This window comes from Coturnix japonica, chromosome 2 (assembly GCF_001577835.2).
Source record: "Coturnix japonica isolate 7356 chromosome 2, Coturnix japonica 2.1, whole genome shotgun sequence".
In the NCBI taxonomy this organism is placed as follows: domain Eukaryota; kingdom Metazoa; phylum Chordata; class Aves; order Galliformes; family Phasianidae; genus Coturnix; species Coturnix japonica.
In genome coordinates, this window is record NC_029517.1 from 118773716 (window position 1) to 118791995 (window position 18280).

General features: G+C 35.7%; 1 protein-coding gene across 1 annotated transcript in view; it reads right to left on the minus strand.

The window, feature by feature from the left end:
- Window positions 1-309: 309 nt before the first annotated feature.
- Window positions 310-18280, minus strand: part of ANGPT1 (angiopoietin 1) — a 145352-nt gene continuing 127381 nt past the window's right edge. Inside the window, exons 8-9 of the mRNA XM_015856162.2 lie at window positions 11970-12100; window positions 310-2281 (exon numbers count right to left, since the gene is read on the minus strand). Of these exons, the coding sequence (XP_015711648.1) occupies window positions 2121-2281; window positions 11970-12100 (292 nt within the window). The 3' untranslated portion in view covers window positions 310-2120. The remainder of the gene's footprint in view (window positions 2282-11969; window positions 12101-18280) is intronic.

Here is an 18280-nt window from a genome sequence, read left to right on the forward strand (position 1 = left end):
AACTTGGAGACTTTGAAATATAAATCTGTTGAGAACACAGCGGAAGATGAACCTCAGTCTTTGCGCATAAATGAAGAACAATTCATAAAACTGCTGGAAACTGAGACAAAACAGCCCTCTGAAGAAACTGCTGAGCAAGGACTAGTTTGGTAACTTATTCAGCAGAAAACAGCAAATTAATCCTTGTGCAGGATTATTTCAAATATATATATAAATATATACAAATACACAAAAAGAAAGAGCTTCTCACTTTAAAAAAGCAAACATCAAGATGTAGCAAAAACAGAGAACCTTGTGGGCTTTGTGATCTTTAATAAGGGATGTTTTAAAAATTCAAGTCTTTTTTTTTTTTTTTTTTCTCCATTCCATTAAAATAAACTGTTAAGGAAATAAAAGCAGTTACTCTGCTAAGATATTTGATCTTCATTGTGCCCAATTTCAGTAACAGTTCAACAAACAAACAGCTTACCCAAAAAACAGACAAGCAGAATCATCACATCCAGTTTACAAGCATGATCTTGGTCCTAGTTTAATCAATAGAAATGTTACTTTTGATTTCAGTGGGAGCAAGATCAAGGTAGCAGATGTAGAATGAGTCTAAGCTCCTTTCCCAAATTTAGTTTAGATTCTAGTTTATTCACATGATTAAATCACAAGGGTCTGTGGGCAACTTAACAACTTTTTTGATGTTACGATAGGGACATACACTTATCTATAGCTGAATTATTTCCACACAGCTCTGCAACATTTTAATACAACAGATTTTTTTTTGTTTTGATTGTAGAAAACTGTAAACAGCCTTCTAAAGTTCTTTAATACTTAAATCCTTTTGACGCTTTCCACTCTTTGAGTCGGACCAGGGTTGCATGTACAAATGTAATGGCCATCACAGGAAATATAAACATGCTATTTACAGTTCACAATTCCTTATTTACTATACAATTCTGATGAATATTTTTTTATAGTTGTAGCCTAAGCACTGAGAAGAGCTGGCATGCTTCCGATACTTACAAAAATGTAGTAATACAGTGAAAAAATGAAAATTTAGTATAAAAGTAAAATAATTAATGATAAATTGTGCACATGCAAGGATATTGTACAATGAATTCATTGACTCAAGCCAAGAAGTAATGTCATTTTTTATATAACCTAACAATTTGCGTTCCCCGTACTTTCAATGGAAATATTCCATGCAAAATCATGTATTTTCTTTAGTATAATATTTCACAGTCTTTAAAACTTCCATCAGTTTTCATATGTGACATTCAGACCTTCTTTAATGAAAGAAGGGAGAAGGCCCAAAATACATCTACGTTTGTTATCACACTATAAATCCTAGCTCGGAGATTATGTCAATTATCTCATTTACCTCTACAGAGCAACTGATTTATGCTTCTTACCCTTATCATTCTTCGTACACTTGACTCAGTTTATTAATGAGAAACAGAAACATGTCCTTTAAGGATTTAATAAAAAAATAATATTAGCACAAATCATTGGACTCTGGAATTAACTTAAATCATCCAGCTATTCAAATTCAGTTCATTTTAGAAAAACAATATTTGGAGTGGTCACCTTCAGTGCTTTAAGATGAGTTTTAATAAAGGAGTCTCTATAATTCTATTTTTTTTTTTCATAATAATGTCGTTTCACTTTTAAAAATCATTCTTCTTAGTGTACCTTGGTTGATGTGTTTCATATCTTCAAATTCTGATGCTGTTGTTGAATAACCTGGTATGTTTTTTGCATGTTTTATTTTTATATGTATATATTAAGGAAAACAACAACAACACTAAAAAACAACACACACACTCACACACAAAAAAAACCCCACCATTAACTGACAGACATTGGATTCAGTTAGATTAACTGGATTCAGTTAATCTTCTCTGGAAAAATCTGCAGACACTTTCTTCTAAACCAAGCCTCCCCAAGCCATTAAGACATGGGGTGACTGAAGGGGAGTTTTTGAAGGCTATTGACTGACAATGAAGAGTCTTTGCAGCATGCCTGTATGTTGCTTTCATGAAGCCCTTCAACTTTTACCTTCAGAATGTGATAGTAGTGCTGCTAATGGCAGTGGCATTCTGATTTGTTCTTGGATTCACTACTGAAAACCTTTAAAAGTCCAAGGGCCGAATCATCATGGTGGTGGAACGCAAGGAATAGCTGGGGCCTTTAAAGTAGTGCCACTTGATACCATTGAGCTTTCCATGGTTTTGTCCTGCTGCATAGAACATCCCATTGAGATTGGAGGGGCCACAGGCATCGAACCACCAGCCTGAAACCAATAAAGAAAAAAAATTATCTGCAAGACTACTAAGAGACTAAGACTACTTCAATTTTCTTTTCAAAGTTTATCTGATTAGCAACTTCTGGCATGAAAAAACTCATCAAGCTCATAAGGAATCCTGGAAGAGAGATGATGAGGATGGTTTTCTGTAGCCAGTTGTGTTGGAGAATACAGTGATTTACAGATCTAGAAAAGTATTTAATACCTTCTGTTTGTATACACTGAATGTGAAGCACGAGCAAGAACAATAAAAACAAACTGCTCTGCATGTTTAAACAATAATACAGTCAATCTAATTCATGTCAATGTACCATAATAAGACAGCAACTCACAGATGGTTTGCATAATTTTACTTTTTTGGTCACTTTGAGCATAGGTATGATTTAATTTTATTTACTGATTCATTTACTGATTTATTTATTTATTTATTTATTTATTTTCTGTTTCTTTGTGATTTTTCAGCTGCTCAGAAGGTTTACACTTGTTTACAGACAGGTAAGATGTTCTTGCCAAGCATAGGTTCCGAACCTAGGCATGCTGTGCTGTTATTACAGTATTACTATGAAATATCATTAGTATGCAGAATGGTGTACACTGAGATAGACAGGATACCTATGCATGGATAGATGGTCTAATTGGTTCATGTGGATGGGTGTCAGAAAGGCCAACTTAAACCAAGGTGAATTCACTGTCCACACACTACCATATATTCAGTCTCAAGTTTCCTAAACCATACTTTGAAATTTGCTGAACACAAACACATTGGAGTCACTAGTGTTGGAAAAGTCCTACCTCAGATACATTTGAGATTTCTTCACTTCTCTGTACATTCTCTGTTCAAGTTCTTGGCTGGACTTAGAAAACTGACAAATGTCCATTCAAATTTAAAAAGTAGTACAGGTTTTTTTAGGCTCTGTATTTACCTGTCTGCAGGTAGCACAATATTTCTAGTTATGTGATTATCCCTAAGAAAAGCTATTACAATATACCTTTACAGTTGTATAAATACAATTGATTGGTATCACAGGTAGGATTAGAAAGTGGTGTCTTTTCTGCCCCTTCACTCTGCCTGTTTTTTCCCTGCTTCCTACTCACTGACCCTTTGAACTCTGAGCACAGTCTCATATTTTATTCTTTCTGAAACACAGGGCAAGAAATGTCTTCCCCAGCTTTTGAGCTTCTAGGCTGTTGCTCCTGATGCTGCATTGCGAGACTGTTCTGAAAAGTGAGGTGATGCAGATTTTGGAAAAAATAAAAACAGATCTTTGCTTTGTGACATCAAAACATCAGTCTGGTATGCAGAATGATTCCATGAACTGTTGAGTTGGCATAATTGAAGGAGAAGTAAACTGAGAAGTTAGGTCTAAAAAGAAATGCAACAGCTCAGCAACTTTTCAACCTGAGATTTCTGGCAAAGAAAATGCATGTAGAGAAATACCTGCACCTTTGTGAGTGCTTTGTTAACAGAGCACTGAAAATAAACCAGAAATACTTATGAAGTAGTTAACAATATTACTAAAATGAGGGAGTTTTTGCTATCTTTTTTATGATTGAATGCAGGAAGTTCAAACTTGCTATAAGCACAGCTTTTGTTGCACATTGTATAGAAAAATATCATACTGCCTTTAGACTTCTGTAGTTATGATATGCATACATGTCTTTAACCAGGAGAGAAAATGGGCAAAGTAGTGAAAAAGTGTGATTCTTCAGATCTATTTTAAGTAGATGCTTTCAGATGATATCTACTACTCTTGATTACATTCCCAAGATCCCCAATTAAATTAGAACTCTAAATTAGTTAACTGTGATGAAGACATCAAATGCAGCAAAAATATCCCTCTCAAACTACTTGTGTATGTTAGAATGGAAGAGCCCTGAGCAACATTTGCAGCATCCTTGCAGTATGAATTTGATGATTTGCCTTTCAGCCTCCAAGAGCCTGAGGGTATCAAAAAAACAGAAGAAAACAAAGGAACCAAAAAACCTAAATACATTTGTCTTTCAACACCATGAAAAGTTGAAACATTTTCATGTTAAGGTGAATTTTAGATTGCAATGGGAATTTGAGTTTTTCTTTAAACAACATGAAACTTGGCAATAATGTGATTACAGAACCTAAATTGACACAGATAAACTAGGTGACATGCTGACTCCACTGAAGTTAGTGGGAGTTTTGCAGCATATCTTGATGGGAATATTTTTTTCTACTGTACCTTACTGAGTATCTATGTAATACAGTAGAAAGATGCGTGGTCAGAATGAATTCCCAGACTGCAAAGAGCTAATACTCCCAGTGCCAAGAACATATTAACCTTGCTGGTTAGAAGCTCTATTTGTCAGAAAGATTTCTGCAGCTTTTCTTCATAGTAAGCGCTATAGTCTCCTTGAATCTTCAGCACAAGTTTTATGCATCTTTCCAAAATAACACTGTACTGAATATTTGCCTTTATTTCTTCAGGCAAATAAAGCCATGAAGTTTACGTGATGGCTGTTACTCTTGATGGCTTGATGCTACTTGCTTTAAAAAACAGTCATTCCAGCATGATAATTTGTCCAGGACCCTTTGCAAATCTGTTTCAGGCACCAGTAAAGACAAACAATGTTTGTCCATTAAGAGGCTACCTAACTACCCAGATGCCACCGTGGACTGAAATACAGAATTTTAATTTTCAGTGTGGCTCCCACTCTAAATTCTGAAAACAGAACTAAACTGTGAGAAGCTTCAGTTAGGTAATGGGTGCTGCCCTAATGAATCTTCCAGTATCCTCACACTGACAGTGAGCCTTTTATGCATCTGTAATGAATACACTGTACAAGGGTATCTTAAACCACACCCTACTACTACTGATAAAGCATTGGCAGTGAGTAGCCTGTAGATCCAGTGTTTACACTGTCCTCTGTATTCAAATTCATATAATTTATGCTTCTAGCCTTGTACAGTAATTTCTTAAATTTTGGATAATACTTAGTGGGATATTTTTTTCAGAGGTAACACTTCATAGTGAAATCTTAAGGGAAGAATTTATGCCAGATAAATTCTGGCAGACCTCTGTTTGAATACAATTGACCTCCCTTTGATTACAGTGATATACCTAAGGGGGTAATAAGCAAAGAAAGAGAAAGTTGTACAGATGATGTTTCACTGTAGCAAGAGTATAATCTTGTAGAAACTTAAGACAGAGCTAAACAGAGAAAATCTAATCCTCATTTTTCAAATCTGGAACACAGATGCAGTTGAGTTCTGTTTACAGTGCTGGGATGAGGATATGCCAATCTGTGTTAGATACCATTTCATTCATCTTAAAGGAACAGCAAGAAATGCATGAACTGACATTTTGGGGAGAAGGTTTTCTGCAATGCTATTCAAAATCTGTTACACAATGGAATGATTCACAGATACACAAGATATTACAAATATTTAGCGAGGACCCACTTAATCTTCACATCACAGACTTTTAAATAATTAGTTCTTTCAAAATACGTTTTAGTGAGCATTTGTTTTTGCCTACTGTAATGTACTTGTCTGTGAGACTATTCAGTTTAATCAAAAGATGTTACCTAACACTACATTAAGATGCTGGCTTTACTTTCTTGCATGTTTCTTAAAATATACATATACATATATATATATACAATTTCCCCTTTATTTGTATGTTTGTTTTGTTCTGCTTTGTTTTGTTTTGTTCTCCATTTGATTATTTCTCTACTTCTTCTAGTCCTCTTCTTCAGTCCTCTAAAAACTCTTCACTCCCCACAGGGTCTCAGGTTATCACAAAACATTTAAGTGCATGTCTCAACAACAAAGTTAACCTCCTTTGATAAATGCAATAGAAATGTTTTGTTTTATTTTTCCCCTACAAGCTCAACTTTATGGACTGCGGAAAGAGGAATAGAAGCATTGCCTTTCTTGGTAGCTATGATGAAATGGGGGAACATAAAACTGAGGTACCTAAAAGAGATACCTGGAACACTGGCCAGTGCAGGAAACACCAACCAAAGCAGATCCAGGGCCGTGAGGCAATCTGAAACAAGGAAAGATTCCCAATAGTTAAATGTTGGCTTGTTTCCTGATGTTCACAGGATTTTTCTCCACTGAAGAATCTTGTTTATGTTTCACTACAAGACAATGGATTTCCCAAATAAGCCTCAAGACCATTTGGAAGAGCAGTAAGATTTTAACCGCAGATATAACTTTTGGCAATGATTTCCATGAGACATTTGAATCATGTATGTGGATCATGAAAGGTAGACATTATGAGAAATAATAGTAGAAGAAAGATATAAAAGTGACTAATGAAGTGATAAAGGGGAGGCTTTCGCAAGAAGGTTAAGAAAATTTTTTACTTAGAAATGCAGATAGTTTCTTCAAGCTGCTGTCAACATCAAGTGCTTTGTAACTTATTTGAAATGAGTATAGTCTTACATTTTTTTGTGGCTAACCTACTTTTAATAATTTTCTTTTGTATTATAAGAAATGCTATCATCCCTGTTGGCAATAGAAGTCCTTAGGTCACAAAGTATATTGTCCAAACAAAAAGTAATTTAGATGTTACATTGCTAGATTGCTTGAAAATAAGCTATACAAATAAACATAAATCACTCCTGTAGACACTTGCTCTTCTGGAGCAAAGCACACTTATGTTTTGTGAAATCCTATGCACTGCTCTTTAATTACTATTGCTGTTACCTCTGAGAAGTTTTTAGATGTCATCATTTCTTTTCTTTAAATAAATGAATTTTGAATAGTTCAGTTATCTTAAATCACCTGTCATCATATCAGCCTCACAGACCTACGTTTACCATATCTTTAGTTCAATATGAATGTACAAATTCTTGTGAACAAAACCCTACCTAATAAAGTAGTATTACTCAAATGAGTAATAATATTACTAGAAGAATATGGTGGAAATCTTTTATAATGGTCATCTGCTTTGTTTCTAAAGTAAAAGCATAGGAAATGCTCTTGTCCATAGTTAGCATTTATAAACATGGTAATATAATGATGATGCTCTTAGTAGTCATACATCTAATAAAACACATCTAACAAAAATAATCCAAGGATCCTACAAGGATCTGCTGAAAGATCTGGGGCTGTTCCTATAAGGACAAGGTGAAAGCTGGGGCTGTTTAGCCTGGAGAAAAGAAGGCTCCAAGATGACCTGATAGCAACCTTTCAATATCTGAAGGGAAACTATATGTTGGACTATATGGCCTTTAAAGGTCCCTCACATCTCAAAGTGTTCTATGATTGTATGATTCTAACATCTCTAGCATAAGTCAGTGCAATTCCAATAACTTCGTATCTACATGGTGGTTATATTCCTCTGACTACAAAATGTTAGGTTATACAAATGATCCTTCATGGATGGTGCCTTATGTGGAACATTGTTATGAAAGCAATGAACATAAAAATTGGTTATTTCCTACATAAATGGACAAATATCCTTGGAATTCAGGCCAGATAATTTCAGGTGCACAGAGGTTACTACTTTCAAAGCTTTTGTTTCAAATAAAATATAATGGAAGTTGTATTTTTTATTCTCACCAGACCACATATGGACAGAGTTCTACATTTGAATAAGAACTTCCCTCCAAAAATGACAAGAATCCTCTTAATTGCTCTTGTCATGGATTTGTAAAATTTGCTAGGTGGAGAAAGAACAAGTAAAACAATAAACGCACTATGTTTTGGATTGCTCATCAAGCAGTGTCTCACCAAACAGTAAAGAAATATGCCAAGGACTGTAAATATATTCATGGGAAACATCTCTGACTTGAAAAACCCTTGAGATGCAGAAGACAGACTAGGAAAATACACAGGGGAAGTAATATTTATTTGCATTGTTTTTACACTCATGTTGAGGTATCTACTGTTTACTGTTTTTGAAGACAGAAGACTGCAGGCAAATGGACCTCTGCTTTCTGCCAATTAAATAAAAAACAAAAACAACAAAAAACCCTATTTAAATAATTCTATGCTTTTTCAGTCTTAGCTAGACATCAAGAATGTCCCCATATCACTTTTGCAAGCTAAATAATAAAGATTAATTATGTTCTCATGTCATCTGAAGCTAAATATCTGTGTATACATCCCAATTTGTAGTAAAGGCAAGGCAAAAAAAGTATATTTGAATTTCACTATAGTATAAGTTCCTCTAAGTCATTTTGCAATGCTTGTAGGTGATTGCACAAAGAGTTTCTGGGGCTCAGCTGGTAGGCGGTGCCCAGCAGGACATTCTAATTTGGCTTGATGCCAACAGATTTGATCCACAGGCATTAAGAGCTCTTTCACTGCCAATAAGTCTGAAGTGTCCTCAATAACTATCCAGTGCTTCTTACAGATGAGAGTTTGTTACATTTGAAGTGCTGTGTCTTACACAAAGTTCGGCATGTGGATCACTGGGGTACTCTTCTAGAATAATGTTTGAAATGATATGGGAGCATAATCTTTTGCTCAGTTTACTGTTCAGAGATTTTTCACCAGTCCCTTGTGGTTATTTTCAAAAAAAGACAAAGATGATGCTACTTTGATAAACATCAAATTTAAATGAAGAAATTATATCAATAAATATACTTTCTCTCATCTTAACCCGAGGGTGCTTAGTTGAAATTTTCCATGATTTCCATAAACAAACAAACAAACAACAATAACAACAAAAACAGAAAAACAAACAAAAGCAGATAAAATGTTTGACTTTTGTAAAAAGACCACAGGAGTTCAGAATCCAGCTCATATGTGAATGCACTAAAACTATTCTTTAAAATAAGTATTAGGATAGAGTCAACTAGCAGAATGGGGCTCTCCCAAGGACAAAGAGCACAAAACCACAAAATTTTGTTGATGCTATATTATAATCCTCTCACTATTTAATTTTATTTTTATTCTGGGGGAGAGAAAGGGCAGAAAGGAGGAGAGAAAATATTTTTTGTATGGATTAAATAAAACTGCCAACAAGTAAGATCACAGAGAGAAATGTGTGTTCTCCATACATTTTTATTTTCAGCCTTGACTGTAACCATATCACAGTTCTGAGCTTCAGCTTATCTCAGGCTTTATTCCTGACATAAATATATTCAGTTCACCTCATAGAGATAACAAGATCACCCAAACTGTCAAGATAACAAGGAACCTGACTTTAGATTTCATATCATTCATCATTAATGTGTTGTCTGTGATGCTGCCAAAACTAACAGAGAGACTGATAACTTAAAAAAAAAAAAAAAAAGAGCTTTTCCAAAACCTCTTTTGGATTGCTACTTTAATCAGTCTTTTTCTGTGGCATAAAACTGAAATCTACCCACTAAACAAATGTTTTGGTTTTTAATTCAATTTTGGATACTTGTACATGAATGAGAAAGACTTTTTCAAGGAGTAAATCATATCAGTGTTTGGAAAAGATATAGAAGGGAGGTTGACTCACATTTCTAAAGCAATCTGCATGACTGAAGTCTTTCTCTTCCTGAAGAACTACACCTTACCAAATGCTGCTGCACAGCTGCTTCAGTCACTTTTTCTGAAGGCCTTGTTGCATCTCCTTTTACACTTCAGTGACTTGTTCTATTTATGATTTCCTCACCCTCTGGTAATTCACTCCACTCCTCCTTATTCCTTTCAAATGCTACCAACATATTCCAATCTGTGGTTTTCCTGCTGATTTATGGGTCTGCTGCAGAAAAATATACGTGAATCTTTGTGGAATGGTTGTTCAACAGCAGGCTGACCTTAGTAGGGCATTGACCTGCCACAAAAGTCAGGGTAGGAAAATATACAAAACCTGCTGCTCCCAGATTTAGCTGTCTAGGAGCAGAGGTGGTTTTCCAGGCAGCTCAGATACATGAATGAATATGCACGTCAGCACAGACATAATCCCCATCTAGGAGATTCTCTCTGGGCTGTGACCTGCCCTGGAAATATTTACCCATTAGTATAGAAAGATAATAGTTTTAATTAAAATCAACTATTGATTTCTTACCCATTATTTGTCCCAAAAGTAACTTTTCTTACGCAAATAGGAAAACACTCTGATCACTTGTCTGCTGGAATAAGTTTCCTGAACTGACATTTCATAAAAAATAAAAAATAAAAAAAAAAAATAAAAAAAAAAAGCTTCTTAAAAAGGTTCTTAAAAAATCTTCCACCTGGGTAATATCCAAATAGATAAGAGAAGGAGGAGGTAGGCTATGCATTTGCTAAGAATTTCCAATGACAAAAACCTATCTTCTGTTAAGAGGCGATAGTCTCATATATGCCTGAATGTGGCCTGAGCTGGATATAGTCTGAGTGCCAGTGACCACAAATAATATCAGGTTTAAAGTCTGATCCAAAATACTGAATAATTTTTATGCTCCAGAGTTTTTTCCAAGAAAGTTAGAAGTCACTGAGGGAAATTCTCAGAAAATCGGATGTGAAGAACCTTTCTTTGTCATTCAGTCTATGAATCAAAGAATCACACTGCAAGATTCCTCCTTCAGTGAGATGTCCAAGATGTAAAAATGACCTTGCCCATTCAATGTCTCAGAATAAGCACCAACTTTAAGAGCAATTTCTGACTCTTTTGCAGGTGTTTAGGTATCCATATGAGGAGCTGTCATGGTTTTGTAATTTTTGTTATTTGTATTCCACATCATGTCATGACTTACTGAACTTATATAAGCCTGAAAGGAACAGTTCTCTGGATTGCATCAATACAAATGTCACCACTGCAGGCCATAGTCAAAGTGGTGACACATGAACTTCCCACTGAGAAAAAGTACAAGAGACAGCCTTCAGATGGTAGAGTGATAGGCACTGTCTTTTGGTATAGGAAGGGTGTGATTCTTTTGGGTTTTCCGGATCCCAGAAAAAACAACAACTCTGAATGCTACATCACAACACTGAACTGCAGGTTCAAACTTCCAGAGTCAGTCCAGAGAATAAAGTCTTTATCTTGTAGCACAATTACTCCAGGCCTCATATCATAGTGGACTGTGGATCCCACAGTCAGTCTTGGCTGGATTTTCCTTATACATTCACTGTATAGTTTGGAAATATTTTCTGAATATTCAGCCCGATGAAATAACTGTGTGAGCAACATTTTCCTAGCAATGATGTCATCAAAGCAGCTTAGAAACAGTACTGTGAAACCACAGCTGGTGCAGATTGTTATGGGTCTAGCATGCAGGTTCTTCCCATTCAGTGCTGGTGAAAATGAGTAGCATTTCATTCAACAGTGGTGACCGTGTTGAAAAATAGTGTTTTGTAGCTGAGAATTTGCTCTATCAAATTGTGTTATTGTGATTTTTGTGTCTCCTGTAATTTCCATGGAAACAAATAGTAGACATTATTTTCAGAGTGAACTATGTTTCTATTTCCCCGCCCTTTCTCTCTTATTTTTCTGAGATATTCATTTCCAACATCTTATAAAGATCTTTCTCCCTTCTTCATTTCTACATTTCTTCCCTCTTACTTTGACTTTCTTACCTCAATAAGAATGCTAACTTATGCTTTCCCTACTGAATATGTTGCAACAAGGGATATAAGCACTACTATAACATACATAAAATGTAGGAGTAATAAAAATAAAAGGAATTTTTCACATAGTGCTTACACTCCCATGAATGCAACTTCATCCATATTTGCCTAAGGAAAATAGTGGACTCCCAACAATGTATTACATATTTTTAGAGTTGTACTCACCTCCAGTTAACATGAGAGCACATTTACACATGCAGTTGTCATTATCAGCATCTTTTGTACTGAATTCAGCACCATGCAGGATCAAGCTACTCTGTTTTCCAGCTGTTCCACTGTGACCTTTTAAATAAAGCCTGAAACAGTGAGAGAAAACAATCAGTGTCACCCAAAAGAACCATAAAATATCAAGACCTCTTTGCATATGAAGTTTGCCTTGTACAAAGTACATTCAGAAACTTCAGAAAAATCTTGTTTTGTTTTTTTTTTTGTTGTTTTTTTTTTCCCCAACGAAATGAGGAAATTCTGGTGGTTTTTTTTTGTTTTTTGTTTGTTTGTTTTTTGTTTTTGTTTTTTGTTTTTGTTTTTTTGTTTTTTGTTTTTTTTTTGTTTGTTTTTTGTTTTTTGTTTTTTTTTCCAATGTGTCTGTAATCTGTAATCCCTGCAGGACATAGTCCCTGCACCATAGCAGAACCAAGCACAGGGAATCCACACTGGAAAATGCAGGAAAGTGGAAGGTGTCAAAGACCGGAAAGGGAATGAGGAGAGGTGCCCAGAGAATTGCAGTACATTGATACAATGATTGAGTATTTATGTAACTGTTCTCTTTACTGTGATACAAAAACAGCATTTCCTGCTAATGGCAATCATGTTATTAATCCCTACGCTTGAAAGGGTGTTTCATCAGTTTCAGAATCTTTAATTCCACCAGTTACATGACAAGCCAATAACCTGCTTCTGCCAAAGCTGTCTCTGAGTGATGAATGAAAAATAACTTAGAGTTCAAGCCACAGAACTCTTAATGATTTGCAGTGCTAAATATCTCTTTCTTTAAGGAGCTTTGTCAACTAGATGAAAACACAACCATGAGCTAGGAATTTAAGCTCAGCTCCAGCGAGTAACAACAGCATTTGTGTTGCTTAGCAAAAACTACTTTCTGCACATAGCTACCTAAATCAGACATCTGACTTGTAATTTTTTCATAAAATGTTGCTGGAAGATGTGAGTATATTTTGTTAATAATATCTTCATATACATGAAAAAGAAGACAGTATCTCAGAGAAATATGAAGCCATAATGTCCACATCTCAGGAACAAGCCTTGGTCACTGGGGCCAGAGAAAGAGGAAGAAGCATCCTGTACTTATCTTACTGAAGCTTTAAAGGAAGGAATACAGGAGAAATAGGGAAAACCAACAACATGTTTTGGGATAGACTGCTTCACTAAAGAGAAGGTGAGAAACAAGTTTCTTCTAGGGTTATTGAAAAAGGATATGTATACCTCTGAGATATTGAATGAGTAATGGAATCAAAAGTGGGACTTAAGCTGTAAAACGGGAGAGATGTGACTTTCTCTGGGATTTACAGATGGAAGTGTTATCCCAGAAAAATGCCTTCCAAACTTCAACAAACACAGTAAAAAAGAGCAGCAGTTATGATTCACTGATAGTGATTACTGTCTCTCAGATTTTGCTCAGTTTAATCCAGTGAATCTGGAGGAGTAAAAAAGCAAATACCTTAAACAGAATGTCATTCCTGCATTTATTTATATGGAAATAGATAATTTGCATTTATTTATATGGAAATAGATAATTTGCTTCAAATTGATCATAGTGTCAACAGCAGAAGTAGGGAACATCCCTAACCCGGTCTATTATACAAATTAGTAGTTAAGACACTGGCATCTTTCAGAGATTGGAAGAAGAATCTGTTTCCTAGACATAAAGTTAACAAAATACAGTTCTTTCACAGAATTTTGTGTTTGAAGATCTGCTTTTGATAGGGATGAGAAGGGACATGCAGCTACCATATGACAGCTTTTCTTTATTAAGTACAATACTAGCTTAGTTGTCTTGCATGCTTCTGCAATGTTAGATCCAAACAAATCCAATCTTTTTTAGCTTGTCATGGAACCATGTTACTGAAAGGCATCTTCTCTTTATCCCAGTGAAGCCATGTAGATTTATACCAAGGGACTGAGACATCTCAAGATGTGGAGTTATACAATTACTGCTTGGGGCTCTTGAGAGTCTAAAATTCACATTTTTAGACTGACTTAAACTTCACCTAATTTTCACTTATATTCTTCTTATGCAATATTTTCCACCTTTTAAAATGAAAACAACAAGTGCTTCAACTTAATATATTAAAAGAAAAACTTATTAAAAAACAACTGTAAGGACTATCTTTCCAACAGCTGCCTTCATCTGATTTTGATGCTGCATGTTGCCTGATCTGAATCTGATGATTAAATAACTTTAGGTTCAATTCTTAGAGTAAATTTTATCTATAGATAAGTATATACACATGTACATATAAAACTTCTTGGATTAGATGTAAATACTTTGCACAAATACTTTTGAATTGCAAAGAAAGGATAAGGCAAACTGTAAGCCACAAGAAAAGATCACGAACATTCTCAGAAGTTTACAAGGAACAACTGAGGAACAGAAATACAGCAAGTTCATTACATTATGCTATTGTCCAATCATAGTGGCAATTATCCCATAATTGTAATGTTACTCTATCAAAGCATGCTTTCTTTAGATAAAATTACATTATGATCTGGCTTTGTTCATTGTTTCTTTGTTCCACATAAAGTAAAGGCTGGAATTGATCTCAACTTCATTCACTGGAATTTTGCCTTGTTTTGCAAGCTGTGCCTAATTTTTTGCAGAACAAAATAAACTTCTCTGAGATCGTGTTGATAGAAAACTTACTTTTCAAGTGATATCTACAATCTGATTTCAAAATGCCACTATATCAGGAACACCAAAACTCACAGAAGTCTCATAAAGTCAGTATAAAAAACAAATACTGCTTACTTAAATCAGGAAGACATCACTAGCCAGATTTTTTTTACTAACAATCAACACTATAAAACTCACTTACTCCAATAAAAAATATTCTTACATTGTAAGAAAACACTATGGAAAAGACGAATGTGAGTGTGGTGGTGTGCAATGTTTTCCCCAATGGGATAGGCAATAGGATTATTTACAAGCATATGCTTTTACACTGATATTTTATAAACATTCCACTCACAGCAGATTTAATCTTGCCAGTTATTTTTTATTTTCCCTGAACACCATTTGTCTGGTAGGTCTCTAATGATTTAGCTCTAAACCTGAAATAAGCAATTGTAGTACGTTAACCATATTACAGCAGTGAAAAGATGAGCCGTACTCTGAGGCTACATGATGAAACAGGTTAAAAAGTGTGTGAGGGGCCAATTAAGAGAACAACTTCAGTAAGGCCCCCACAACATCTTTCTTTCATTCACTGGACAAGGAACTGGTTGCAAGACTCTACCCAGAGAATGGTGTTCAGTGGCTCAGTGTCCAGATGGTGATCAGTGACAAGTAGTGTCCCTTAGATGTCAGTACTAGAACCAGTGTTCATTAGTATCTTCATCAGTGACATCAACAGCAGGATTGAGTGCATCTTTAGCATGTTTGTGGATGATACCAAGCTGTGTGGTACAGTTGACTCATCCAAGGGATGGGATGCCACCCAGAGAGACCTAAACAGGATCAAGCAGTGGGCTGTGGTAACCCCCATGAGATTCAACAAATTGAAGTACAAGGTCTTGTACCTGGGTCATGGCAACCCCAGCTAACAGTCCAAGCTGCGGAACAAAAGGACTGAGTGCAGCCCTGCTGAAAAGGACCTGTGGGTATTGGTAGATGGTAAGCTGGTCATGAGCCAATAATGTGCCCTTGTAGCCCAGAAAGCCAACCATATCAAGGGCAGCATATAAAGAAACATGGTCAGCAGGTCGATGGAGGTGATGTTGCACCCCTACTCTGCTCTGGTGAGAACTCATCTGAGTACTGTGTCCAGATGTGGAGTATTCAGTACCAGAGAGACAGGGACTTGTTAGAGCACATCCAGAAAAGGGCCACAAAAATGATCCAAGGATGGAAGACTTCTCCTATAAGGACAGGCTGAGAGAGCTGGGGCTGTTCAGCCTGGAGAAGAGAAGGCTTTGAGGTGGCCTGATAGCAGTTTTTTAAATATCTAAATGTGTGTGGGGGGTTGGGAGGTGGGGCTTATAAGTAAGACAGTAACAAACTCTTTAGCAGAGTCTGTTGTGATAGGACAAAGGGAAAATTTAAAAACGGGAAATTTAGACTGAGTATAAGAAACAGTGTTATATGTTAAGGGTAGTGAAGCACTGGAATGGGTTACCCAGAGAGGTAGTAGATATCCTGTCCTTGCAGATTTAGAAGTCCAGCTGGATGGAACAGCCTGATCTAGCTGAAGATGTGCCTGCTCATTGCAGGGGAGTTGAACTGGATGACCTCTAAAGATCCCTTCCAACTCAAACAATTTTATGATTCAGTGATTCTATAAAACAGTAACATTTTGATAAGGAGTTTTTTACTTAAATTGGTGTTGCCAAAAGAGTTCAGAATAAATGATATGGCAAAGTTGGCACTACACTGGGTAAAAGTTTAGTCTGAAGCAAAATACAAACCTGAAAGTGAAGTAGTTGGTTATCCTGTTTCTGAACTTCAATTCAAGCCATATGTGTCAGAGTCAACATGGTGTGAGATTAGCACGTCACTGTCCTGTACTAGTGAGTGATGATTCTACTAGCCCTCAGTTAGCAGTAAGTATCTTATGATTTAGGCTTAGTTATGTTTTTACTGATAACAGAATCAAATTGGTAGGAGTGAATATTTAAAAGAAGCTCTGAATAGCTATCAGGACAGATTTAGAAAAGATGGTGATTAAGGGTGGAGCTCTTGTTTGTACTTAAACAAGACTAAGGAAAAGAAGCAAAAAAAAAAAAAGGAAACTAATTCCTATCAAAAGTCCAGGGGCAGTTTCAGAACTCCTGCCTTCTCACTTGCTCACTGCAGGGAAGTTCTGAAGATCAAGGGCAGTGCCTGAAACACTACTTAGATTTACAGTTTTGGCAAGAAAGGCAAAGTTATGGTGAAATAAACAAGAAGCCTTCATCTATATACACTGAAATTAAAATAGAAACAAATAAGCATTAGCAAATAAATATGAGTAAACAGGAGTAAGTAAAATGCTGAGTGTGTATATGAAGTTATAAGGACATCTGATGACATTCTTATGAAATTCTAAGATCATAATTAGGAACACAGCAGCTGATGGTACTTATTTAGAGAAAAACAATTTTATTCATTGACGTACTTTAGGAAAGACATCACATTATAGAAAAAGCAACTGTTCTGTCTTATCTAACATGAGTGTTAGAAATTCCCTCTGCATTTTTTTCCATGTGATTACTGTTGCAATAGCAGCGAGGGATCAATATAAACAGATGGTGAGGAAAAACTCTTAAACATACTTTGCTTTTCACCATTCCATACAGGGACAGAGCTCCCTTATCTCCAGTCTCTTGAAAGCAAAGCAAATTTAAGAACAGAGGGAATGGCCTTAGGTTGCACCAAGGGAGGTTCAGGTTGGATATCATGAAAAAATTATACTCAAAAAGAGTGGTCAAGTGCTGGAATGGGCTGCCCAGGGTAGCAGTTGAGTTACCATCCTTGAAGGTGTTATAGAAACATTTAGTTGTAGAATTAAGGGACATGGTTTAGTGGGAAACTGTTGGTGGTAGGTGGATAGTTGGACTCAGTAACCTTGGAGTCTCTTCCATCCTTGGAGATTTTATGATTCTAAATTATATTGTGTGGAAAGAATAATTCTACCAACAGTTAAACAAACATCTTAGGGCAGCCTGAAAAAGTCATTTGAAATTTACACTAGAAACCTCTTTTGATCACCTTGATTAGATCACCTGGAATTTCAAGAATGCACAGCTTAGCTCTTTTCACATGTTTGATGAGATTAATAGATTAACTCAGAATAACTTCAAATGAAGTTCAAAAAGAGTTAAGTATTTCTGGAAAATGTTCTTATGAAAATTGCATCATACATAATGAGACATTAAAAGATCTAAAAAATAAATGCAATCATAAATTCTTGTGTAAAGACTGCGTGTTAAACATTATTAATGGTGAAGGAAACTATTTCTTTTTCGATGTTTGCTTATGGAGCACTTGTCCTCAATTAATTAATTATTATTTTTTTAAATTGGAACTAATGAGAGGTCAGTGTCTCCCAGAACTGAAATATCAGCTAATTCTTTCTATATATATACTCTTTTCCTGAGTCTCTAGAAATCATTAAGTTCTTTGTTTAGAGCACTCTGTCAACGAAATAGCTAGGATGTCTGTCTGTAAGTCTCATGCAGCTTTGTTGGTCACGAATACACATTTTGTAAAACAATAAAAAATACATTTGCTCCCAAAATGCTTTCTTCATGGATATATTGCAAAA